Source organism: Wyeomyia smithii, chromosome 2, assembly GCF_029784165.1.
Source record: "Wyeomyia smithii strain HCP4-BCI-WySm-NY-G18 chromosome 2, ASM2978416v1, whole genome shotgun sequence".
Lineage (NCBI taxonomy): Eukaryota > Metazoa > Arthropoda > Insecta > Diptera > Culicidae > Wyeomyia > Wyeomyia smithii.
Window position 1 is genome coordinate 102,330,473 of NC_073695.1, and position 25,444 is coordinate 102,355,916.

Below are 25,444 nucleotides of genomic sequence, written 5' to 3' on the forward strand. Positions count from 1 at the left end.
TTGTTGACAAATAATAAATAAAACAGATCGTAGAAGTAACGCGTGCGAACAAATCGACAGAGCAAACTAAAACGATGCTTGAAGTATTTTTTCACCCATTAATGGGTAAACAAATGACCAATTTTTATTTTAAGAACGTGACTTTCTAATGCGTACAATTTTAGCCATTTCACATTTTTAAATTTACCCATTTTTTTGACAGCCGCATATGACAGAAAAAAAATGGGTAAAACAATACCCATTAATGGGTTTTCGGCTCTTAAAGTGTATTTTGTTTGTAATAACCGTTGTACTGTTTATCCCTTGTTTTGCTAAAGTATCTGCTTGTTCGTTTCCGTTCAGTCCTACATGCCCCGGGATCCATTGGAGTACTGTTCCTGTTTTCTGTAGGTATTCGCATATTTCACCAGTGAGTCTATCCCATGTTTGGTTTGAGTTTTGTGTTTTAAGTAGTTTGCAAGCTGCTTGGGAATCTGTAAGTACTACTGTTTTTTCTGAGTTCATGTGATTTATCTCTTTGAGTGCTTCTCGAATGGCCAACAGTTCAGCTGTCATTATACAGGAATCTTGCTCCAGTTTCATGCTTATTCTTATGTTGCTGTTTTCTTCATAGATACCAATACCAGATCCTGATTCAGTCCGTGATGCATCTGTGTACACTTTTCTCCAATGTTTGAAGTTGTTATTAATGTAGTCTTGGCTTATGCTCCTCATGATTGTGTTACTCATTTTTGTTCTTATTGATTGGAGTATTTACTATTTGTGATATTATTTCTATCCTGCTAGAATTTTCTACATGTATGTTCTCGTAGACCTTACTAATCTCTTGGGAATTTTCCATGTGTACTTTTTCCATGTAAGAGTAGAATTTATCTTCTTTTCTATTCTGTATGTCTAGCTGTTGGAGCTGATAGCAAACTGTATCATTTTTCTTAAAGTGAAGTGCTATTTTCTTTTTCGTGTAATAGTACCGTTTTATTTCTAGTGGTTCTTCGTTAGAAAGTGCGGCTAGTGTGTTCACTGGTGTCGTTTTTGAACATCCGGTTGCTATTCGCTGGCATTGCCTGTGTGTTATTTGGAGCACTTGTTTGTATGTGTTTGTAGTTCTACCATATATAGCACTGGCATAAGCTAAAATGTCTCCATATAAAGCTTTGTTAAACAGAACCATGACTTTAGGTGTAGCGCCTTTTTTGATGCTACTGATTATTTTGAGCATATTTTGGCAATCTTTAGCTTTTCCTTTGAGTTCTCTGACATGGGTACCGAAATTTAGATTTTGATCGATGTATTTACCAAGATATTTGTGGTATCGTACCGTTTCTATTGTTGAACCTTGTATGTGTAATCCGAGGTCTGTTTCTCAGTGATGAAAACGTATTGCCTTAGTCTTATTGCAATTTATAATTAAACCTAGCTTACTGCTGTATTCCACAAAGGAGTTGATGGATTGCTGTGCTTTCTTTTTGGCTTCTGCTAAAGTTTTACCTGTTATGATTTTAAGGAAATCATCTGCGAACTGGAGGGTTATTCCACTATGGTCTGCTTCGTCGGTGTAATGTAGTTTGGTGGTGTATAGATGAAAAAATGTCGGTGATAGTACATCACTTTGAGGTAATCCTGCCGAAGACGATTTCTCTATTATTCCTTGCTCAGTGTGTAATATCAGTTGTCGGTTGTTTAGAAAATTTTGTATCCAGTGAATTGTGTCGATTGGAAAATTCATTTCTTGTAAAATTGCTATTAGTGTTGCTGTATCCACCGTATTGAAGGCGTTTGAAAAATCGAAAAAAACTCCGATGCAAACTTGTTTTTCTCTCTTAGTTTGCATAATATGGTTAGTCGCGTAACTAAGACAATCCTCTGTGGATTTGCCTTTTCGAAAACCAAAAGAAAGATTGGGTAGGAGTTGGTGTTTTTCCACATGTTGTTGTACTTTTTCAAGTACGGCTGTATTAATAATTTTCGTGATTGTTTGTAGACAAGCTATAGGTCTATAAGACTTTACTTCGTTCGGTTTCTTGTTTGGTTTCAGTATTGGTACAACTCTAATTCTTTTTAAATGGAATGGAAGGTATCCTTCTCTGTATATGTTGTTTATTTCTTCCACCTTTTTTTTTAGTTGCTAACTTTAAACTTCTTAACATTTCGTAGGTTATTTTATCTGGTCCTGGTGCTGAGTTTGCTTTTTTCTTGTGTACAATAGTGTTTCATTTTTCTAGTGTGAGGAGTTGTCCAGCTTGATTGTTTATTTCCATATTTTATTGTCGTCGGTGTATTTCCGAAGTTTCCAAAATTTTCTTCCATAAATTGTGAGGCAAATTTTCCGTCAGTAATTATAATATTATTTTTGTTTTTGTCTTCATAGCTATACCTTAATCTTCTCACTAATCGCCAGTTCATCTTAGTATCCTTGGGGTCTATATTTTTTGTAATTTCTTCCAGTTTGTCCTTCATAAGAAGTTTTTTCTTCCACCTAAATTTTGCTTCTGCTTTTTCATATTTATCAGGTTAACGGTATTCGCAAGCTGGTTGAATTTTTTCCTACACTCTTTTTTTCCGCATACAGTTGTGAGAGTTCTTCACTCCAGTAATATTTGGGTTCGTGTGTACTTGTGCCGGTATTATTTTTAATTGAATGGTTTACTATTTTTTCTAAGGAATCTATCGAGTCGAAATCATCATGGTTTATGTTGGAGATTTCTTGAAGAATTTTTTTCTTGTTGTATAATAACTTTTGTTTTTTCGTCTTAATGTTTGTTAGCTCTATTTCTAGGATCATATGGCCGGAGCCACCAAGGCTGTAATCTAGAGTATTCCAAGAAATATTGTTGAAGATGTTGATGGTGCAGAACGTTAGATCTATTGCGCTTGGTTGACAGTTTAGTGTGGTGGGAATAAAAGTTTTGTTGCCATTATTCAAAATTAGAAGATTGGATTGTTTTATTGTGTCATATATTATTTTTCCTTTACTGTTACTTCTTGTACAGCCCCATACTCTATTATGTGCGTTAAAGTCTCCTTCAATTATCAGGTGTGTTAATAGTTTTTTTTTTTTTTTTCATTCAGTAGCTTGGATAATCCTTCTTCTAATGTGCTTGGGTTTATATAAACGGATATAAGACTCAGTTCATTCTGTGCCGAACACGCATCAGTACTGGACGTGTTTGGTGATCGGTCCGATAGAGTATAAAACAAAAGACGTGTGAACAAGTGTTGGCATTGTTTGCCTGGTCGAGTGAAATAAATCCGGGTTCAAGGTCGTTCCTTTGTGCAACTGTTTCGCATCGTGACTGCCAGCTGGTGCGTAAGCCGATTTGGCTGCTGGCTGGATTGTGCTACAGCAGTGGACGAGACACAAACGAGGAAAAAGAAGAAGCCATCAGTGTCAGCGAGTCGTATCGCTGTGTGGAGTGATCTCACACCTGGCTCGCTGCTGGTGGCTGTTTGGTGCTGCTGTATTGGTGCTGCTGGCTGTAACGGCTGCTACTTCGAACGATCGGACAACCAACCTTACTGGAAGGGAGAAATAAAAAGGTACGTGTTCTTGTCAGCGCTAGTGCGCTAGACTTAAGATGGATGTAGATCCCTCGCCTCCCGCGCCACCATCCCCGAACCCCTCTGACCCTGACCCTTCTGTTACCCCCTCCCCTGTTCATTCTTCAGTCCCCCCTCGCCCCAGGCTTTACCCAGACGGAGCCCAGGGCAGCTATACTGTTTATTTTCGGCCAAAGGCAGGACCGAAATCGAAAAAGTTGAACCTCTTGCAGATTTCTAAAGACCTGACGAAGGAGTACAAGGGCGTGACCGAAATTTCCAAGGTCCGGCCTAACAAGCTCCGTGTCGTGGTCGGTAACCTGAAAGAGGCCAACGATATAGCTTGCTCTGAGCTCTTCACACGCGAGTATCGCGTTTACATACCCGCACGAGACGTGGAGATCGACGGTGTCATAACCGATTCGAGTCTGTCCGTCGAGTGTATACTGCAAAGTGCCAAAGGGTGCTTTAAGAACAAAACGTGTCCCGAAGTAAAGGTGCTCGACTGCAAGCAATTGCGGTCAGCATCGATCATCGGTGGCAAAACAGTATACACTCCGTCAGACTCGTTTCGAGTTACGTTCGCCGGGTCTGCACTACCAAGCCACGTCTCGATCCACCGGGTTCGTCTCTCTGTGAGGCTCTACGTGCCCCGCGTCATGAACTGCCTGAATTGCAAGCAGTTAGGCCATACAGCCGCCTACTGCTGCAATAAGGCACGTTGTGGCAAGTGTGGGGAGTCTCATGCGGAAGATTCTTGCAGTGTTAACGCTGAAAAGTGTATTCACTGCGGAGAAAATCTGCATGAGCTCTCGACATGTGCGGTGTACATGCAGCGCAGGGATAAAATAAAACGGTCTCTCAAAGAGCGTTCAAAGCGTTCCTACGCTGACATGCTGAAGAAGACCGTTACCACTTCTCCCGTTACTTCGAACCCCTTCGATCTGTTGCCCTCTGAGGAAACCGATTCTGACGATTCACCAGCGGGAGCATCTTACGCCAATCCTGGGGAGTCTAGAAAGAGGAAAAGTGTTTCCTCTCCTAAACTTCCCCGTAAAGGTCCTAAGATTTCTCAAAGTGAAATGAAGGTTACAAACAAACCAAACAGTGCTGCGGAAAAACCGAAGCAAACTCCTCCTGGGCTGGCAAATTTAAAGTCCCAGAAGGAGTTCCCAGCACTGCCAGGAACATCTAAAACCCCAGTTGCTCCTTTTACACTCCCAGTTGATGAAACAAACTCTGGATTAGTGAAATTTTCTGACATTGTGGACTGGATTTTTGAAACTTTCAATGTACCCGATCCAATTAAAATTTTTCTTACAGCATTCCTCCCAACAGTTAGATCATTTTTGAAGCAGTTGACTGCCCAATGGCCTCTCCTTGCAGCGATTGTATCCTTCGATGCCTAATTCAACTGCGTATACGAAGGATTCTATCTCTGTCTTACAGTGGAATTGTAGAAGTATTTTACCAAAAATTGATTCGTTTAAAGTTTTGATAAATAAAAACAAATGCGATGCATTTTCCCTTTGTGAAACTTGGCTTACTTCAAATATTGATCTCAACTTCCATGATTTTAATATTATTCGCCTTGATCGAGACACCCCATATGGAGGAGTACTTTTAGGGATTAAAAAGTGCTATTCTTTCTATCGTATTAACCTCCCCTCGATTCCAGGCATCGAAGTTGTCGCATGTCAAATGACAATACAAGGTAAAGAGCTTTGTATTGCCTCAATATATATTCCCCCCAGAGCACTGGTTGGGCAACGGCTGCTCTTTGATTTAATAGAACTTCTTCCCTCGCCACGTTTGATTTTGGGAGACTTCAACTCTCATGGCGTGGCTTGGGGTTCCCCATACAATGATAACCGCTCCTCTTTAATCTATAACCTTTGCGATGACTTCGACATGACTATTTTAAACAACGGTGAAATGACACGTATCCCGAAACCTCCAGCGCGCCCAAGCGCTTTGGATCTATCATTATGTTCGACGTCGCTACGGTTGGATTGCACATGGAAGGTAATCCTCGATCCTCACGGTAGCGACCATCTGCCTATTCTTATTTCAATTACTAACGGGTCAACTCGCATGCGACCAATTGACATTCCGTATGACCTCACACGAAATGTCGATTGGAAGTTATACGAGGAAATGATTTCAAAAGCGGTCGAGTCGATTCAACATCATTCACCACTTGAAGAATACAACCTCCTCGCGGGCTTGATTCTCGACGCCGCGTTGCAAGCCCAAACGAAGAAATATCCCGGCGTAACGATCAAAGAACGGCCTCCCACTCCGTGGTGGGACCAAGAGTGCTCCGATGTCTACACGCAAAGATCCGACGCGTTTAAGGCCTACCAGACGGGAGGTATACCTGGCGACTATTTACGGTATTCGGAGCTTGATACCAAGCTTAAAAGCTTGGCTAAAGCAAAGAAACGTGGATATTGGCGTCGGTTCGTGAACGAGACGTCGAGGGAGACATCGATGAGCACTCTTTGGAACACAGCCCGAAGAATGCGGAATCGCGTAACGGTCAACGAAAGCGAGGAGTCTTCAAGTAGGTGGATATTTGATTTTGCCAGGAAAGTATGTCCGGACTCTGTTCCTGAGCAAAATATTGTTCGCGATGCGTCTCCGGGCCACGACGCGATAGAATCCCCTTTTACGATGGCAGAACTTTCAGTTGCCCTCCTGTCCTGTAACAATAACGCGCCTGGATTAGATAGAATCAAATTCAACTTGTTGAAGAATCTACCCGGCAATGCCAAGAGGCGCTTGTTGAACTTGTTCAATAAGTTCCTGGAGCAAAACATTGTACCGCAGGATTGGAGGCAAGTGAAGGTGATCGCCATCCAAAAACCAGGGAAACCAGCTTCTAATCACAACTCTTATAGGCCGATTGCAATGCTATCCTGTATCCGGAAATTGATGGAAAAAATGATACTCCGTCGTTTAGACCACTGGGTCGAATCAAATGGTCTACTATCAGAAACTCAATTTGGCTTCCGCCGTGCCAAAGGGACGAATGATTGTCTTGCGTTGCTTTCAACAGATATTCAGCTGGCGTATGCTCGTAAAGAACAAATGGCGTCTGCGTTCTTGGACATTAAGGGGGCTTTTGATTCCGTTTCTATTGACATTCTTTCGGGTAAACTTCACCGACAAGGATTTTCTCCAATTTTGAACAATTTTTTGCACAACTTGTTGTCCGAAAAGCACATGCATTTTACGCATGGCGATTTGGCAACTTTTCGCATTAGCTACATGGGTCTTCCCCAGGGCTCATGTTTAAGCCCCCTTCTTTACAACTTTTATGTAAATGACATCGACGAATGTCTGGCAAATTCATGCACGATAAGACAACTTGCAGACGACAGTGTAATCTCTGTTACAGGAGCCAAAGCTGCCGATTTGCAAGGACCATTGCAAGATACCTTGGACAATTTGTCTGCTTGGGCTTTACAGCTAGGTATCGAATTCTCTCCGGAGAAGACTGAGATAGTAGTTTTTTCTAGGAAGCATGAACCTGCTCAGCTTCAAACACAATTAATGGGTAAAACGATTTCTCAGGTTTTGGTACACAAATATCTTGGTGTCTGGTTCGACTCTAAAGGCACCTGGGGTTGTCACGTGAGGTATCTGATGAAAAAATGTCAACAAAGAGTGAATTTTCTTCGTACAATAACCGGACAATGGTGGGGAGCCCATCCAGGAGACCTTATAAGGCTTTACCAAACAACGATATTGTCTGTTATTGAATACGGGTGTTTCTGCTTCCGCTCCGCAGCAAACACACATTTGATCAAACTGGAGCGAATACAATATCGTTGTTTGCGTATCGCCTTAGGTTGCATGCAGTCGACCCATACGATGAGTTTGGAGGTTTTAGCTGGAGTACTACCATTGAAAAACCGCTTCTGGAGCCTGTCTTCTCGTATTCTAATCAAATGTGAGGTCTTGAACCGTCCCGTGATTGAAAATTTTGAAAGGTTAATCGAACTTAATTCTCAAACCCGTTTTATGACATTGTATTTCAATCACATGTCCCAAAATATTAACCCTTCTTCGAATATTCCAAATCGTGTCGACTTATCAAATACTTCTGATTCTACTGTGTTTTTCGATACATCCATGATAGAAGAAACTCGTGGAATCCCGGATCATTTACGCGTGCAGCAGATCCCTAAAATTTTTTCCAATAAATATCGAAACATCAACTGCGACAATATGTACTACACTGACGGATCACTTCTTGATGGGTCCACTGGCTTCGGTATCTTCAATAACAATTTAACCGTCTCCCATAAGCTCGATAATCCTGCTTCTGTTTACGTCGCAGAATTAGCTGCAATTCAGTACACCCTAGGGATTATCGAAAAAATGCCCACGGACCATTATTTCATCTTTACGGACAGTCTCAGTTCCATTGAGGCTCTCCGATCGATGAAAGATGTTAAGCACTCTCCGTATTTCCTGGGGAAAATACGGGAACATCTGAGTGCTTTATCCGAAAAATCTACTCAGATTACCTTAGCGTGGGTCCCTTCTCACTGCTCGATACCGGGTAATGAGAAAGCGGACTCTTTGGCTAAGGTGGGCGCAACAAACGGTGATATTTATGAAAGACCAATTGCCTTTAATGAATTTTTCGCACTTGTACGTCAGAATACGATCATCAGTTGGCAAAATGCTTGGACCAGAGGGGAATTGGGAAGGTGGTTACATTCCATAATCCCCAAAGTATCGACGAACCCGTGGTTCAAGGGGTTGGATGTAGGTCGGGATTTCATTTGCGTGATGTCCCGGCTTATGTCCAATCACTATAGATTTGACGCGCTCCTCCGTCGTGTTGGGCTCGGGGAAAGTGGTATCTGTACCTGTGGTGAAGGTTATCACGACATAGAGCATGTGGTTTGGTCATGCCCTGTACACCGTGACGCCAGGTCTAAATTAATAGCTTCCCTGCAGGCCGAGGGTAGACAGCCGGCTGTTCCTGTTCGTGATGTCTTGGCGAGCCGTGACCTATCCTACATGTCCCTTATATACGTTTTCCTGAAATCCATCCACGCCCCAGTCTAGTCCCGTTCCCCTCCGTCTACACCCAACAAAACGACAAGAACACGTTTGAACCTTAAGCACAAAACCAGCAACCAGACCCCGCACAACAGAACCAGGACCCAAGGACTACGAGCCTCTGTCCCAACTCACGACATCGTGGCTCAGCAGAACGAATCCATACATGCCATTCGACGATTATCAGACGACCATTGAACAACAAAACACTGATTGGAAATCCCATGCTAGTTTTAAGTTAGACTTAATTTCAGCTCGTAGTCGGCAGCGAGGATAAAAAAATTGCTTTAGTTTTTAAGTCATCAGATATAATTGGCGCCGTTAAACATTAAATTGTATTTGTGCCGTGTCAAATAAATGTTATGTGAAGAAAAAAAAAAAAAATAATAATAAGACTCAGTTTATTCGAAGGAATGTAAACGCCGATAACCTCAAAGTCGTCGTTTGTTGAAAGATCGAGTAAGGAATAATTATATATATCCCGAAGGTATATACCTACTCCTCCTGCTGTTCTGTTCTGTCTCGGTTTTAGTATTTTGTTGTAGCCAGCTATATTTAAAGAGTGCATGTTAAGGTCATTTAGCCATATTTCTGCTAGGATTGCTGCATCGTATTTATTTTCATGCAATTCATGTGACAATTCTGTTTTGTTCCTGCCTAAGCTCTGTATATTATTCTGCAGTATCCGAAATTTGTCCATCATTAGTAGGGTATTTGTTGGTATCTATCGAGATGAACCTAGAGACTGTCACAATTCATATTGCATTTCTTGTACTATTTCGTATCCGTTATCATGGTTTCCGTTGAGCAAGGCTGTCATTTTGTTGAAAGCTGTAGTAGCAGCGTGTAGTATTTGTTCTCTCTGGTTGGCTGTTTTTTTAATTTGTTCTTCCCATCTTTGACGTAGTTCCGTGTATCTCTGTAAAGTGATGGTTTCTTGTCGTCCTGTGTTTTCTATGTTTTCGTGATCTGACGGTTTACGTTTTTTATTCTGTGGGGTTCGTTCTGAAAAGCTGTTATTTTCACCTGTGTTGTCTTCCTTGTGTTCTTCTCTATTTATTTTCTTCACATGAGAGAGGTTGTTATTATTTCTTTTAGTAGCTTTCATTTGTCTATCTTGGGTGTCATGTTTGGTTTTTACTGCTTCTAAGTAACTTTCATGTATCGTTGGGAATAAGTCGATGTTTTGTAAGATACTGTATCCATTTTTCGTTTCCAGTCTACATTGTTCCCTTGCTTCATGGTATGTGATACTCTGTTTTGCCATGAGTGTTTTAATTGGTGTTTGCGCTCTGGGCACTTTGGGTCTGCTGTTTTATGTTCTCCTTTGCAGTGCGCACACCGTGTTACATTTTCGCATGTTCCTTCATGCCTTCCAGCACAATTTGTGCATCGAGGTGTTGATGCCTTACAATTTATTGTCATGTGTCCATATCGGAGGCATTTTTCGCATAGTATAATTCTTGTGGTAAATGGTTGGACTTTTGCCACTACTCTAAATACTAGGCAGTATATTATTCCTAAATACAATACCGATTTTTCTTGTTGGTGTTCTATTCCCGTCTGCAGTCTTGCGAGTCATTCGAAAAATCTCTAGTATTTCCACTTCCTTGTCTAAATTAGGTAATATTTCTTCCATTGTTAGTTCTTCTGGTACTCCATTTACAACACCCTCAACGGACATAAAGTTCTTAGGTATATATGCTTTCAGTTTTTTTAGATGAAGGTTTTGGCAATTGACTAGTCTGTTTGCGTCCTTCCAATTATCCAGATATACAGTTACTTTCGAAAACGCTGCCTTTTTGATATCTATTATCGATTTATCGAACCCATTTTGTTGCAGAACTACTTCAACACCAATTTTATTAATGCCTGTTTTCCTTGTATCAGTCGTAGTGGCTTCATATATTTTCTCTACAGTGACCTTGAACGGTCCCCGATCTGTATATTTGTAGTAGTATTGAACTTTTTCTGATATGGCGTCCGCGCCATTTTTTCGTGTTTCATCATCATGCGTAACCATCGGCACTCCCGCAGGAGCGCCGTTATTAACACTCATAATCCAACAATTAGCGACGATCCTTTTTCAAAGCACTTGCACGATCCTGTCTACAATCCGTAGACAGTGAAATATATCCACTTCCTATTTTTGAGATTTTAATTTTATTTTCGAACTATCCGCGGAAAAAAACGTATGTCTTCATTTCTCTTTTTAACTCCAACTACAGCTTGTATCGATGTGAGCGCAGCCAGGGATACCAAATGTGCAGATTTGTCTGCAAAACGCGGATTTTTATTAATTCGCAGATATTTGAAAAAAAAATGTTTTTAAAAAATATCTGCAACTGCTCGAAAAACCGGAAAAATCTGCACACATTTTGAGAAAATCTGCGCAAATATAAAGAGACTTAGAGAAACCTGCCGAAACTATACAAAATCTGCAAATACCTGAAAATCAATAAAAATCTCCACACGGACTCTAAAAATGTGCACATCCCTGGCTCAGATTTTGATAATTCATTTGGCTCACCGCTCATCTCTACCTCTGAGTGTTCCTAAACGTGACAACACAAGCAAACATAATATTTTCTGTTTGTTTTTATCTGTCAAAAAAAAATTCGCTGCTTATTCCGTACCAGCGTGCTTCTTGATATGGCAAGTTGTTACAAAATGTTCAATAATACACTAGTTACACAAAACATTACTACTGTTACGAGGTCACAATTCTACCGTGCTGTGAACATTTATTTATTCAAACCACATGTTATTAACCGAAAATTGTTTGGTGTTCGTAATATTCTAAACTATGCTTTCCGTCGCACGGAACGGCAAGATCCTTCATTAGACGTTGCGAATATGCTTGACGACTTCAAGATTAAATTTGAAGAGAATTCAAACCATGAGGTAATTATTACTGAGTTGGCTCAAAAATATAACATAGAAATTGAGCGGCTACCTTATGACATTGACTTAAAAACCTCGCCCGATGAAGATCGAGGATACTTCATCATAAATAGATGGCTGCCTAGAAACTTGAATACCTATAAACCACTGGAAATGTTATCAATTGTGGGTACGTACAAACAGTCAAAACATGTTTATTATTATATTTTTAATTCTTTTATTTGTAGATTCTTTCTCACAATCTGCTTCGTTCGTCTGCCTTAATAACAGTGAAAATTATCTAGCCCCAAAGTTTGCATTTTCCATACAATTGGATGGGTCAATGTTATCTATCAAAAATGTTGAGCCTTCAGCAGATTCTAAATCGAACACTTGGTTGACGGAGGTTCTCTTTCAACGATTATTAAAATGGATTGGTTCCTTTGCCGAACAGGAAAACCAAACAGTCCTAAAAGAAGATACCAGGTCGCTGTCATTAGTGCACTGTGTGGAAGAATATAACCAATTGTATGGACAATTGAAAGCTAAGTACGGTATTAAAATGGTTGACCAATGGCCAGAAGGAACAGATCCTAAAAAATACGTGTATGAAGACGTGGCAATAGCAACTTATCTGTTACTATTATGGAAGCAAGAACGGGAATTTAAAGGTTCTGATAGATTGCAGTCATTCGTCGACGTTGGATGCGGCAATGGCTTGCTCGTTTATATACTTGTGTGCGAAGGACACAATGGATTCGGAATTGATTTAAGAAAACGAAAGATTTGGAATCTTTATCCAGAAAAAATTAAATTGATAGAGAAGTCCTTGATACCAGATACAGAGCTTTTTCCACAAACTGATTGGATTATTGGAAATCATTCGGATGAATTGTCGCCTTGGATTCCAGTTCTGGCTGCTAAAAGTAGCTACCAATGTCAGTTTTTCCTCTTACCATGCTGTGCGTTCGAATTCAATGGAAAAAAATTTCAGCGACAAAATTCACATGTTAGTCAGTATAACGATTTTATAAATTACGTTGAACAAATCTCAAAGGTTTGCGGTTTTCAAACTGCTGTTGACCGGTTAAAAATTCCCAGCACGAAACGAATTTGCCTCGTAGGTTCGAATCGTACGTATCCGGAGAGCCAATCCGATGTCTATCGCGATAATATTCAAGCTTTTATCAAAAGTAGAAGCAATTCAAACTCGAATGAAGGAAACTGCCTTCTTGGTTTTCGACCACGAGAATATACAGAGAAGGTTAGAAATTGCACCAAAGTTAACCGAAACGTGGTAGATGAAATTGTTGGAATTGCTTTTAATGCTCTGATAGCGAAAAAACGCATTGCTTGTGAGTTCCCTGGAAAGGTGTGGAATGCTGGTGGAACCATAACCATAAGTGAATTAGTGAAGATGATTGACCAGGATAAACTAAACCATCTGAAAGCAGAATGCGGAGGACTTCAAACCTTACTTAAAAACAATCACCAGGTATTTCACGTCACTAACGGCTGCGTTCAGCTGAGGATTCCGACCAAGCAAGGGCAGAATAGTAAAACCGCTGAGGAACTGAAGAAAAAGGTGAAACGAAAAAACACAAAAATCGTCAACTTGAAAGAGAGGCCTTGTTGGCATTACGTTAACCATCCGGATGGCTGCCCGTTCGATGAGCATGATTGCAAATTTAAGCATTGACAAAATTTTTGCTGGTAAATGGTAAATACGTTTATGTACGAGGGAAACCAGAATTCATACCAACCTATGTCTGAACGTACTCATTCTATGCTTTGAGGACAATTCAAATTCAAAGCAAAGAAAATATCTTTTGTTTTTTTATTGATGCAATAAAAGGTTTATGTATTTACTTTTTTATTTATGATCCGAATAATATAGACATTGATAATTTCTGAATATATTGTTCAATGATTTTAATCAATTATCATATTCTCCCAATTATCGAAAACTTCGCAGATGTCATGCTTAAGACCGAATTTGATTCGATCGTGCTGGTTGTATAATAAGGTATGTTTTCTGTCTTATTTGCTTAACGGGGCTTAACTGCTTAGCTAACTGCTTCGATACATGTAGCACAATACGCCATGTAACAAAATCTTATAGACACATTATTTTGGAAATCGTGCAACCATTCAAAACGAATGGTTGTATAACTGCGGGAAACACATCAACAATCAAATTATGTTAAGTTATGAACAAAAACCTAAATGACGTTTTTAGGCTTTTATTTATGTTTCAAACACAATGTAATTTTTATTGATTGTAATCATTGGATTAGCTAGGATTAAAAATGATTTCAAACTATGCTTGAAAGTATTCTAAATATATACTTACGAAGCATTTAACCAAGTTTCTTTTGTTTGCCTCATTTTACAAGGAAAAGCAATGCCCATTCAAGTCATTTCTGCAAAGAAATTTCGGTCACGCTCTTAGGATGCCGATTCTTCAGAATCATCAAAATCTCCCGTCGTATTTTCTGTAGACATTTGTTGCATATTGCGCCTCGCGGAGATGACATGGCGACGCTTGTGAGCGTTAAGATAACTAAAGACATGAAATTCCTTGTCACATATATCGCACTTGTAGATCGAATCGTTAACGTGAATATGCCTATGTTTGGATAAATAATTGGCAGTTAGAAAATCTTTTTCACAGATATCGCACTTGAATGTGCGTTTGTCAGCGTGGAGTTGTTTGTGTGCTTTAAGGTGACTTTTATGCGCAAAGGCTTTAGCACACACATCGCATTTGAAGGGTCGTTCTCCAGTATGAAACCGCATGTGACCCTGAAGTTTGCTAGCTATGGTATATCTTTTCCCACAAATTTCACATTTGTACGGACGAGGACCTGTGTGAGTGCGCATGTGAATACCCAAATTGAATCTGTTTTCGAACGTCTTGTCGCAAATACTGCACGAATGTTTCTTGTTAGTTTTAGCAATCCGACGGAATTGTGAAATTTTTTTAATAATTCTATCTCCACGCATGGGCATGACGCCTTCATTAGTTTTTCCTATCGTTTCTTGGGGTAGTTTCCTGATATAAGTATCTGTCACATTTTCAGAACATGATGGTCTGCTATTTTTATCAGTTTCGGAGTAATCTGCCTCATGCACGCTATTGAGTCCAGTGTCGTTATAGTCATTTGTGTCCAGATCAGAAATGGTTGTTCCATGCGGCTTATTCACGACAACTGTTATATTTTGCAAAATATTTTCAGTTTCTAGGCAGCGTTTTTGAAAACGTACAGCAATACACAGTTCGCTCAAACAGTTGGTACAAATAGCTTTAGGGTAGGAATCATCTTCAGTAATCTACCAAATGTTAATCAATAAGTTAATATGTATCGTATATTATTGCGGCAAAATTATACTTACCGCAACACCAGAACAACCGGAAATTAGATCGTAGATCTTGCTGCCGAATTCTTCCAGATCCTCGAGCACAGATTGCATATTGCTTTCTTCTATGAGACAACATCGACAACATATAGGCATTAAACTAGATGAAGACATGATTCTAGCAATTCAGATTTAATTGTTAATTATGTAACAGCTATTCAATTGTATGAAGAATAATCTGTTGAAATAGATTTTTTAGCAAAATATTGTATCGCCTCTCTAAAGCGCTTTCTGTTTATATTTCGTCCAAATGCAAAGATGCCAGATCTTTTCGAAAAATGTCTGAAACTGCTTAAAAGCCGAAAAATCAGCTTGAAATCCAAAAAAGACCTATCCATGTTTCGAAAAAAAAATCGCTTGCGCAGGCAAAAGTCTGTAAAAATCTGCACACATTTTGGGAAAGTCTACGCAATTATAAGAATTCTCTGGTAAAAATCGGCAGAAACTATAAAGAAACTGCAAATTTCTGCGAATCAATAAAAATCTTTACACGGACTCTAAAATCTGCATTTTGTTGATAAATCTGACAATCTGGTATCCCTGATTTCGTCACCGGTATGGAAACACTGAAAATAATTCGTAAGTTAAGCTCTATTCAGAATTCAAGCGATGTAAAAATCTCATTCACATCATTTAGTTTATCCCGCATAATCAAAAACCATTGCTGAAGCGGTATGGATTTTAACTGTACTTAATTAAGTATGGTACCTGTTCGTGATAATATATTTTATCAGTTATTACTGTACTAAATTGAATGACTTAAACTATTGAGCTACAATCACAGACAAACAGACGTACCACTGCATACAATAGTCTAAAAAATTGTGGTTCCGACTAACCTGTGCGACACCTACTGGACACATTCCGCAAAAGATACACTTTTAGTTTTTCTGCTGTTTTTGGCAGCACGGTGCTCGAATACTGTCAACTAAGTTCAGAGGAAAAGGCACATCAGAGCCACCACCGCTGCGTCGGGAATATTCCGCATAACTGAAACTTATTTGCAGTGGTAGGCACCATTCCGCTAATTCGCTAATTCGCTAATTAGCGACGCTAAAAATCAGTTAGCGATTTAGCGATTTCGCTAATTTTTGAGCTGGTTAGCGAAACTGTTAGCGTCGCTAAAATTTTGGCCTTCGAAACGCTAATCGCCAATTCTCTAAATTTTGTGGAGAAGCGACAATAGAAATATTTAGAAAAACTGTGAACTGCTGATGGCGTACGTAAATTGCTTCGAAAGATGAACATACTTTACTGCGAAAGTTACTTTTGTCAGTTTTTTTACCCTAGAATGGAGTTCCAGCTATCGTACATGCCACAGAAGCATTTTGAAGAACAAGCACAAGGTCTAGATTGAATTTTTGGCACACCAAGAACTTTGGTAAATAGCAATGCGCTTGAAATTATGACAACTTTGGTTCTACTTTTTCGATTCAGATAATAATTGAATTTTCATGAGAACATTCCTAAGAGTATCTATTTTCAATGCAAGCTAAATAACTTTTGTTATTCTTGTTTTTACAAAATCAAATATGAATACCGTTTCGTGAACCTCTTACTGTAAATAGCTTTAAAAAGTAATTGTTTTCGTTTGTTTAACCAAAACAGATCAAAGGGGTCCAAATCTTACAAAACACGGGCAATAAATATACCGATATGACTATTTACATATTAAAAAGTTAGCGATTAGCGAAAGTTCCGCTAATGTGGGTTTAGCGTTTAGCGTTTAGCGATTATCGAGCTAAATTTTCCGGTTAGCGACTTAGCGATTAGCGTCGCTAAATTTTCGGTTAGCGGTGCCCACCACTGCTTATTTGAATTGACAGTTATTTTGATCCACGAAAACTAATCTCTTGGTACGTCTGTTTGTCTGTTCTGACGACTCTGTTGATATTGGTTTGGTTTTTACTTACGAAAGTGAAGGAGGGAAATATTTTTGCTTTTGTTTTCACACATAAATGGACAATTGCATATGAGAATTCGCGTAGGTGCGAACAGCCTTAAAAATCTCGCCAAACATGTGAAAAGGACCCATGTGCCATATGGAAACAAGCCATATTTTCTCGTTTTTTGATTAATACCAGCGAAATCTGCCCTAACCAATAAGATTTGTTAATAAAAGAAGTCCGGAATACCTCGTGTTAAGGGCGAATCAAAATGAGATTTTACTGGAAACGTATGAAGTGAACTACTATCTACCTTCAAACTTCAAGAAAATAATGTATCTCTTTTATAACTATCAAAAAGTTCGATGTTTGTTAAGGGCGAAAACTACTTTATATCAAAATGAAATGGAATGAAGAATAAGCCCTTTTTGCTGTTTACGTCAGTGAAAGGCAAAACTTGACTTCATCTTGATGAATGGGCGAAATCAAAGTTGTCAACAAAATAAACATCAAAAGCAAAGGGCGTACTCCGATACAATAACGTAAACACGGCGTAAAGTAAAGGGCGATACTGTCGAGCAGATGAAAATAAGGCGCATAGTAAAGGGCTGGGAGGGAGAAACGAATACTACACTCAAAACAGAGAACACACACATGCATGACTCAAACAAAGTTTTTAGTAACATCAGGAAATCGCGTTGACGGTGTTGCTGATATTTGTTTGGTTTTTGCGTGCGAAAAAGAAGAAAGGAAATATTTTTGCTTTTGTCATCACACACACTTTGACAATTACATATGAGAGCTCACATAAGTGCGAACAGCCTTCAAAATCTTTTTCAACGCGAATGATGTGTGTTTTTTTTTTCAATTTGCCGTTGTATAAAAGTTTTTTCAGAGTTTTGTGTTCGACCGTAGTGAAGTATGTTCGAAATTGTAACCAAAGCCTTAAATCCAGAGAAGCACAAGTTTAATAATCGAAGTACGCTAGCATGATTATTATTTAAAGCTTATGAAATTTATTATTTTACGTAAAAACAAACCAAAATATTCTGTGAAATGACAATGAATGCAAAACCTGTTTGCGATGAATATTTTGACGTAGGATTACGTCTAACCGCACTATATCGAGATACATTCTGCGGAAACTAAAACCAAGGTGTAACGTTGGAATGAAAGATTTCAAACGGTAATGCTGATGTAACCACATGATGGATTACAATAATCAATATGTCGATGGATTGATAAAATGATGGACAATTTTGTGATTCCTCAGTTATCATCATCATTTCATTGTTTAACAGTGAAAATTGAATAAAAGTTTCAAGGTCGAATTTTCAAGAACAATGTACCAATCACATGCGAGCACCCCTGGCACGGACTTCATGAATAGACACCAATTGTCTGCTGTGATATCCTGTATAGCAGTGGCAAAAAAAAATTGACAGAATCTCCCCGTCCCAATAGGTCAACTAACGTTTGCTTCTATGAGCCTAGACTATATTGATGTCTTGAAGGTGAAGCTTTTTCGGAAAGTTCGTGACCACCTCCACTATCAGACAGTTTTACGTTCTGCTCTTAGAATGTTATTAAAACTGATATCTTGATGGAAAACATGCTGGCACAAGCAACAGTACTGCACCGAGCAATGTATGAATACTGGTCACTCGTCGTCTATCAGTGCAGTAGAACTCGATATTCATTTGGGTGCTACCAAGCCAAGTGAAGACTACATTGCCGTTGTCGACGCATAGTGGGGCGTGTTGGGTTAACGCGTAGGTATCGTTTTGCGATCTGGAACACAATCGAATTGCCGTTTGAATTGTCTTCTTCTTCTTCTTGTTTCGTATATGTAGTAGCAAATATCAGAATTCAATATGATTATTCGGGTGCCGCAAAATACACTGCGCTACCGGGGACAACAAAATTCTGTACGTGTCGGTAGAGGCAGATAGCAGGATTTATAAATTATATACCCTGCTATCTGCCTCTATTATATAAATAACAGATAAAACGTGTTGTTTATTTTTGAACTCTACACTCTGTTTTTCTCATGTCCATTTTGAATTTTCTGTGAATATACATTTTTCTTCAAAAACTGTAATTTTTTATCGTTATTTTTTCCACGAACTTGTAACTGCAGGAAAATTTTATAACATCTTTGCCGCTTGGTGATCGGAGAGAAAGCCATCTTTCACAAGACAAATAAATATTGTTTAATTTCCACTAAATCGTACTCAATTTAGGTCTGTATACAAGCTTGCCCTTTCGCGTATTGAACAAAATTGACTGTATTAGAATGAAAGGTATTCATCAATGTTGAAGAGAATATATTTTCTTCTAGAATAGAGTGCTGCAAATAAATAATCAAAATACAGACCCCGTTCGATTTTGCCAAACACGACATGGCAGAATTTGCCAAAAATGAACGGTTTTCATGACGTTTTTTCATAGATATTTTCACCAATGAACTAGTTTTAGTTCCAAGTCGTTTGAGGTGTCGCTTGATGAATTGAGGCTGATGACCTAGATACTTGATATTACTACCCGAGTAATTAGAGGCTTAGTACAGCTTAGATCATGATCATTCTACATATCACAGGCACAAGTTCCGGTCATGTTCCAGGAACAGTTTTACATTCGCTTCGGCATTCGCTTCGGCAACATAAAGAACCAAAATACATTTCTTCTGGAGGATGTTGAGCTTAAATTGGTTGAAATAAACAAGAAGACTAAGAAATGTGTTTAGACATAATCGCTCGTTTTGGCACATCTGTGCCAAAATCGAACCGTGCCAAAAGTAAAACGAGCTCAAATCAAACAGAGCCTCAAAGGGAAATTTAAAACTATTGCAGTCCTACGTCAACTATGCGGTCGTATCCCAGCTACCACCCTCCTACTATTTTCGATTAACTGAAAGGTATCAGTTATAACAATACTCCTCGCAAAAAATGCTTTCTTTTCCTTGGTTCAAATTGACAGTCGATGACAGCTCATTCTGGTTCATTTTGACACTTACACAGCTTCGTATCCTTTTCTTCCTCCCAGGTAAAGGGCGATACTGTCGAGCAAATCAAAATAAGGCACATAGTAAAAGGCGATACTGTAGAGCAGATCAAAATAGGGCGCAAAGTATAGGGCGATACTGTCGAGCAGATCGGAAAAGGCGCATAGTAAAGGGCGAAACAATCAATTCTTGAATATACCATATAAAGGGACTGAAATTCAAGTTTTAGGTTTACCATGTACAAAGCTAGAGCAATTTTGCTTTTATTAGAATATTTGGATGACAAACATATTGTTCAATAGTTATTTAGGATTTGAATTAGTGATTGAAAACTTTGTTTGCCTTCTGTGAGTTTTGGCTTGTATTCATTGAAAACGTGAAATTTTGGCTTGTTTACCTATGGCACATACACGCTCACTCTGGGCTACTCAGCGGCTGAGTTGAATTTTAATCATTTTTTTCAGTTGTTCGAAGACGTCAAAAAATGAGTAAAATTAAGTTGATCATGGCGGCAAATTTACTCAAAATTGGGTAACTGGTGCTTGCGTGTTCTTAATAACTTTTTTTTGCAATTAAAAGCAAACAGCAAACCAAGCAAACCGTCTGAAAAACGGAGGAAATAGAAATGTTTGAAATTAGTTGTTATCGGCAGGTAATTCATAATTTGAAATAATTGACTGCAACTAATGCCAATTTTTCTTTTTCACCAGGACTCGTTGGTTGGATATACGGCGAATAAATTCAAAGATCTCCCGTGTCCCGACGAACAAAGGTAAATTTCTTGAGATAAGCCTTTTTTAAAATGAAATTAATTCAAAATGCAAAGTGTAATAATATCGAGTCAATAATGATAATTTTTCCGAAATTCCCTCATTGAAGCTTAAAGTATTCATTTTTAAGTCGAAAATGAGTAACTTTTACGCATCGCGCATCAGGTATAATATGGGTAATATTTACTCAATTTCTATAACATTCGGTGGTACTCAAAAATGAGTAAAACAACTTCTACTCAATTTTGAATACATACGGTTTAAGCGAAACTGATTAGATTTTGACTCAGTTTTGGGTTATCCAGAGTGAGCGTGTAGGCCCTTTTCACATGTTTGGCGAGAAATCTCTTTTACTTGTGTCAGGGCCAATTCGGGTTATTCGCGTTGAAAGAGATTTCGAAGGCTGTTCGCACCTACGTGAACTCTCATATGCAATTGTCAAAATGTGCGTGATGACAAAAGCAAAAATATTTCCTTCCTTCTTTTTCGCATGCAAAAACCAAACAAATATCAGCAACACCGTCAACGCGAATTGGCCAATTCCGCGTTACGTAATATACGAATATTCCCTGTGCATGAGAACACAGACTTGTGTGTGAAGCTTTCAAAATAGTTGGCATCACTGGTGTGAACTGTGAAATTTTATGTGAAACCCAGAGCAATGTTAAAGAAATGTCTAGCAAAAGTGGTGTTTTGGTTGTGTTTTAAAAATTGCCCAAAAACTGTAGAAATATCAACTATTCCCGACTTTTGTAACCGTAGTGCGAGAAAAGTTTTCCGTCATCTACTAATTATATTAGTTTGGTGAACTGGGATAGACAAATAAATTAGAAATTGCTTGAATCCTCCGTTTGGAGAAGGCAAGATTGAGGAGCGGACAAAAGTTGCGTTGTTTAGTAGTTGTGTTTGTGTGTGTACACGTACCCGCAAAAAAAGGAAAACCTGTAGAAACAGTAAGGAAATTACGGACAAGAGGAAGACGCATAAAGCAACTGGGTGTGTATTTTTGATCATTTCCTTAACATAAACCGCATAAACACATCTGCAGAGGTACGAAACGGCAGTGCCATTTCATCCCGCACGTTTCTGTAAAACGGTACGTGACAGCGAGCAAAACACGAAAGGATCAAAGTGAAACCAAAACAATTCAAAATGGAGATAACTGATGATCGAGTTTATGCTGCTGAGAGGATTATGAAAAAACGTGTGCGAGCGGTAAGTGTTGATGAGCTTGTATATTTGGTTTTGTACTGGTAGTTTTCCAGTAAACTTACTTGCATCTTTCATATATTTGCCACCCTCCGCGAGTTGTAATTTCAATATTTGAAACGCATTGAAGGTATCGTGGTGTGGGTTGTGTTTCCCTATTACGTCATGCTCATGCTCTCTCTACTTGCCGTGTGGGTTATTCTAAACTATTAACTCGGAACGCAATAGCAATGAAAATGGTAAATTCATTTACCTACTCAAAAAAATTGTATCTTCATTTAGAATATACAAATTGCAACTAGTTATACTTTGAAGTATATCCCAATTGTACTTTTTTTATAATATGTATATATTTTATATATTGAGCCGTCCTAGGTTCCGAAATGCAGTTGACCTTGACAGCTTTGTTTTCATGCGAGCATGAATGCGAACATCCTTATTAGAGTTTGATAATCTCCCCAAAGTCTGATGAACCCAAAAAAAGTCTAAGCTAAAGTTTAATTTTCGTATTACAGGGAAAAGTTGAATATTTAGTAAAATGGAAAGGATGGAGCACAAGGCATAACACATGGGAGCCGGAAGAAAATATACTTGATATACGTTTGATTGATATGTTCGAGCGTTCGTTGAGAGGAAATTCAACACCTAAACGTAAGAAGAAACCAATTATCGAAGATTCAGATGACGATGATGTTCCGGTTCCTACTTCGAAGCAACCTGTTTTGCCACCTGTGGTAATTTCAGAACCTGAACCAGAAATAGAAAAACCTATCAAAGACTTCATCAAAAAAGAGAAGGAAGAAAGGCACAGTAAAAAAGACAAAGATAACGAAACGGCAGACAGTGCAAAGCAAAGCACAACATCTTCAAAAACAAGTCCTAGCACTGGTGTTTTGAAAGAAAAAACTATTAACACGGAGATAGCTGCTTCATCGTCAACAGGAAAGTCTTCCTCACAAGTACCCAGTCTTAAGATATCGATATCTTGTGAAAACAATGACAACGACACTGCTTCAAATAGTAGTGACGATCAACCGCTTAGCCACAAGGACTTGGCTGGAACCAAGCGAAAGGCTGAAGTATTGTCGAAGGAGGGCAAAGTTGGAGTTACAATCAAAACATCTCCAGATGAAGGAAGTGCAGCAAAAAATCAAAGGTTAGAAGCTCCGTCAACTGTTACTCCAGTAACATCCGGCGCAAAATCTGACATCAAACCTGCGGCACCTCTTTCTCCCGATACACCTGCGTCACGTCCTGAATCCAACATTCCCCTGGAAGAAAAACCTGCTGTGGCTCCAAATAATGCTGCACCGGAGGAAAAAGCTCCCAAAAAACCCGCAACGAATGATTTCCCCCTGGTTAGCAATAACAACACAATCAACAAGCATCAACTTACTCTATCGCCCCGTGCAGCTCCTCCACAGCTCTGGTTACCCCGTGCACAAGCCACTGATCAAGTAGTAATTACCGATGTTACGGTAAACTTGGAAACGGTCACAATTCGGGAATGTAAAACCGAACGAGGTTTTTTTAAAGCCAGGGACCTGAAGACCGATATTTTCAACTAGGATGAGAGGAGCCTTAATTCGCATGTTCGATACATTGTGAGCCTAACGTTAAATTGTAAATAGCCTTTGCATTTGCTGAACCAGTTGTGGACTGGAAACATTTAATTCATGTTTTATTTTGGGTCAAGCTAATAATCAATCGCTGTCTTGGTTCAAGACCCACTCATTCCAGTTTTGTTCAAAACCACACATAGGCTCTAGTATGGATGATTGATTTTAACAGTGAATATTTTTAGTACCGATATGTAGTGAATCAAAGCGCTTTGACATGAATCATACAGTCTAATGGTAGTGAAATGGAAGACATCTGATGACATTTGAGGAATAACAGGCATATTCATATTGATATTGATTGTGGCGATTTATCAGTACTCAATGACGTGACAGTGATTATCATCCAACTAACCTTAATGATTTGTATGATTATCACCTGAAAAAGGTGATGCAATAAATCGTATTATGTCTGTCACGTAACGTCACGTAGCGAAAAAAAAAAATCAATTGGAATTAAGTAAGTATCGGAATCAAACCTTACGATACATGTTTAGTTTATAGTTCATTTCCTCCAGTATACATTACGCAGAAAAATAGATTCAAAGCAGAAGCAGAACTGTTAATTACTTGCATGCTTGTGTATTCTATAAACAAGCATCGATATTTTTACGAGCTTTTAAAACTGGATTATTTTAGCAGGCGTTAGTTGTTAGTTGTAACATCATAAGAAAAATTCTATTTATTTCACTGTATTCTAAGATAACCCAGATATGGGTCATGATTGTCTGTATGAAACCCATACGTTAGCCATTTAAGAGAATTATTTTGGCTTTCACATTTTGTGTACTCTAGTGTATCGCGAAACGCGAGCACTTTTCTATTCACGGTAAAAATTGTGTTACAGACGCTTACAACACAAGCAGAGAATCAAATGTTTCGAAACCAGAAATTCTCGTTAATTATTTAACTAAATTATTCGACCAAAAATTTGTTTAGATATATCTATATTTATGCTTCATAACAATTATTGAATGAGTGAAGTTTTAGAATTAGAAAGCCTAAATTGTGGTCTTATGTTTGTCAACCGTGGAAAACACAATATAACTAGCAGTTCAAACAAATTACAAAACAAATTTACAATAATTACAGGCACCACTCTAACCGGTTTACAAAATATACAGAGAAAGCAAACGTACACAAACCAGATTATGCATTAGCATGCACATATAACAGTACCGATTAAATCTTACATTATGTATGTATTATTCTTCTAGATCATAGACATTGTTGCAGTATGAAACAAACAATAAAGCAAGCAAGTACCCAATGCAAAAAATTTCAGTATCCGAATAGTTCCTGTGATGTAAAAAAGCAAAGCGTTGGTGGTACTACATTCCAATTCGGAACTTGACCTTTTGTTTATTACACAGAGACTTCGCAACCAAATGTTTGATACACAGGACAATGGCGGGGCTAGGCGCAACGATGCTGATCCTACTGACACTAATAGTCTCTCTCGAGCCAAGACTCGAACCTGGCTTGTTAGGCCAGCATCTTACCTCGAGACCAACTAACCTACCAGTTGTGGTGTAAAGTAATAACAAATACCGGCATAAGATAATTAGCTTTCATATTGATATTTCGGAGAAAGTTAACATAAATATAAAAGAGTTAAAAAACGATTACCGATGTTTATAATGGCTTACATAAATATCACGATGATTTTCATCGCAATAATCATCGTGATAATTTGGTGGAAATGGTGTTTTGAGTCCGAGCAATGCTCTGTTTGTTAAAGTTGCAGTAAGTACTACTTAAAGGCTTCAAGTTTGTCATGTATTCTAAATTGTCCTTTTTGAATGAACCGGTAAGGCTTGCGAAAAAAATGAGCCCAAGTTTCCAATTTACAACCCTAATTTTTACTAAAAAAATAGCAGCTAGCATGAAAGCCTAGGACTGTTATGCCAATCATTGGGATGCAGTACATCCAATCAAAAAAATGAGGTTTGATGGAAGAGATCTTGTTTTTAAAGAGCATACGAATTTGGATTTTTCCACAAAAAAAAAAAAAAATTATTCAGGAACTGGCTT

At 38.6% G+C, this 25,444-nt stretch overlaps 3 protein-coding genes across 3 annotated transcripts; 2 read left to right on the forward strand and 1 right to left on the reverse strand.

Annotated features, from left to right (window-relative positions):
* The first annotated feature begins 11,205 nt into the window (after positions 1-11,205).
* On the forward strand, positions 11,206-13,392 carry LOC129724558 (probable tRNA (uracil-O(2)-)-methyltransferase). The gene is made up of 2 exons (XM_055679546.1): positions 11,206-11,692; positions 11,751-13,392. Exons 1-2 carry the CDS (start codon positions 11,272-11,274, stop codon positions 13,199-13,201), a joined length of 1,872 nt encoding a protein of 623 aa, XP_055535521.1. The 5' UTR covers positions 11,206-11,271; the 3' UTR covers positions 13,202-13,392.
* LOC129724559 (zinc finger protein 891-like) lies at positions 13,359-15,414 on the reverse strand. Its single transcript, XM_055679547.1, has 2 exons — positions 14,899-15,414; positions 13,359-14,835 (listed from the first exon to the last, which is right to left on the reverse strand). The coding sequence occupies exons 1-2, from the start codon at positions 15,034-15,036 to the stop codon at positions 13,951-13,953; spliced, it is 1,023 nt and encodes a 340-aa protein (XP_055535522.1). The 5' UTR covers positions 15,037-15,414; the 3' UTR covers positions 13,359-13,950.
* A 5,815-nt stretch (positions 15,415-21,229) lies between these two features.
* On the forward strand, positions 21,230-24,694 carry LOC129722267 (polycomb group protein Pc). The gene is made up of 2 exons (XM_055675589.1): positions 21,230-21,797; positions 22,307-24,694. Exons 1-2 carry the CDS (start codon positions 21,735-21,737, stop codon positions 23,357-23,359), a joined length of 1,116 nt encoding a protein of 371 aa, XP_055531564.1. The 5' UTR covers positions 21,230-21,734; the 3' UTR covers positions 23,360-24,694.
* Positions 24,695-25,444: the final 750 nt, after the last annotated feature.

What these genes read in the sequence shown, in the direction of transcription:
- LOC129724558 (XM_055679546.1), top strand. Translation starts at nt 11,272, where the DNA reads ATGGCAAGTTGTTACAAAATGTTCAATAATACACTAGTTACACAAAAC. An exon ending in GGAAATGTTATCAATTGTGG is followed by an intron (nt 11,693 to 11,750) that starts GTACGTACAAAC and finishes TTTTATTTGTAG; the next exon opens with ATTCTTTCTCACAATCTGCT.
- LOC129722267 (XM_055675589.1), top strand. Translation starts at nt 21,735, where the DNA reads ATGGAGATAACTGATGATCGAGTTTATGCTGCTGAGAGGATTATGAAA. An exon ending in TGAAAAAACGTGTGCGAGCG is followed by an intron (nt 21,798 to 22,306) that starts GTAAGTGTTGAT and finishes TTCGTATTACAG; the next exon opens with GGAAAAGTTGAATATTTAGT.
- LOC129724559 (XM_055679547.1), bottom strand. Translation starts at nt 15,036, where the DNA reads ATGTCTTCATCTAGTTTAATGCCTATATGTTGTCGATGTTGTCTCATA. An exon ending in CCGGTTGTTCTGGTGTTGCG is followed by an intron (nt 14,836 to 14,898) that starts GTAAGTATAATT and finishes AACATTTGGTAG; the next exon opens with ATTACTGAAGATGATTCCTA.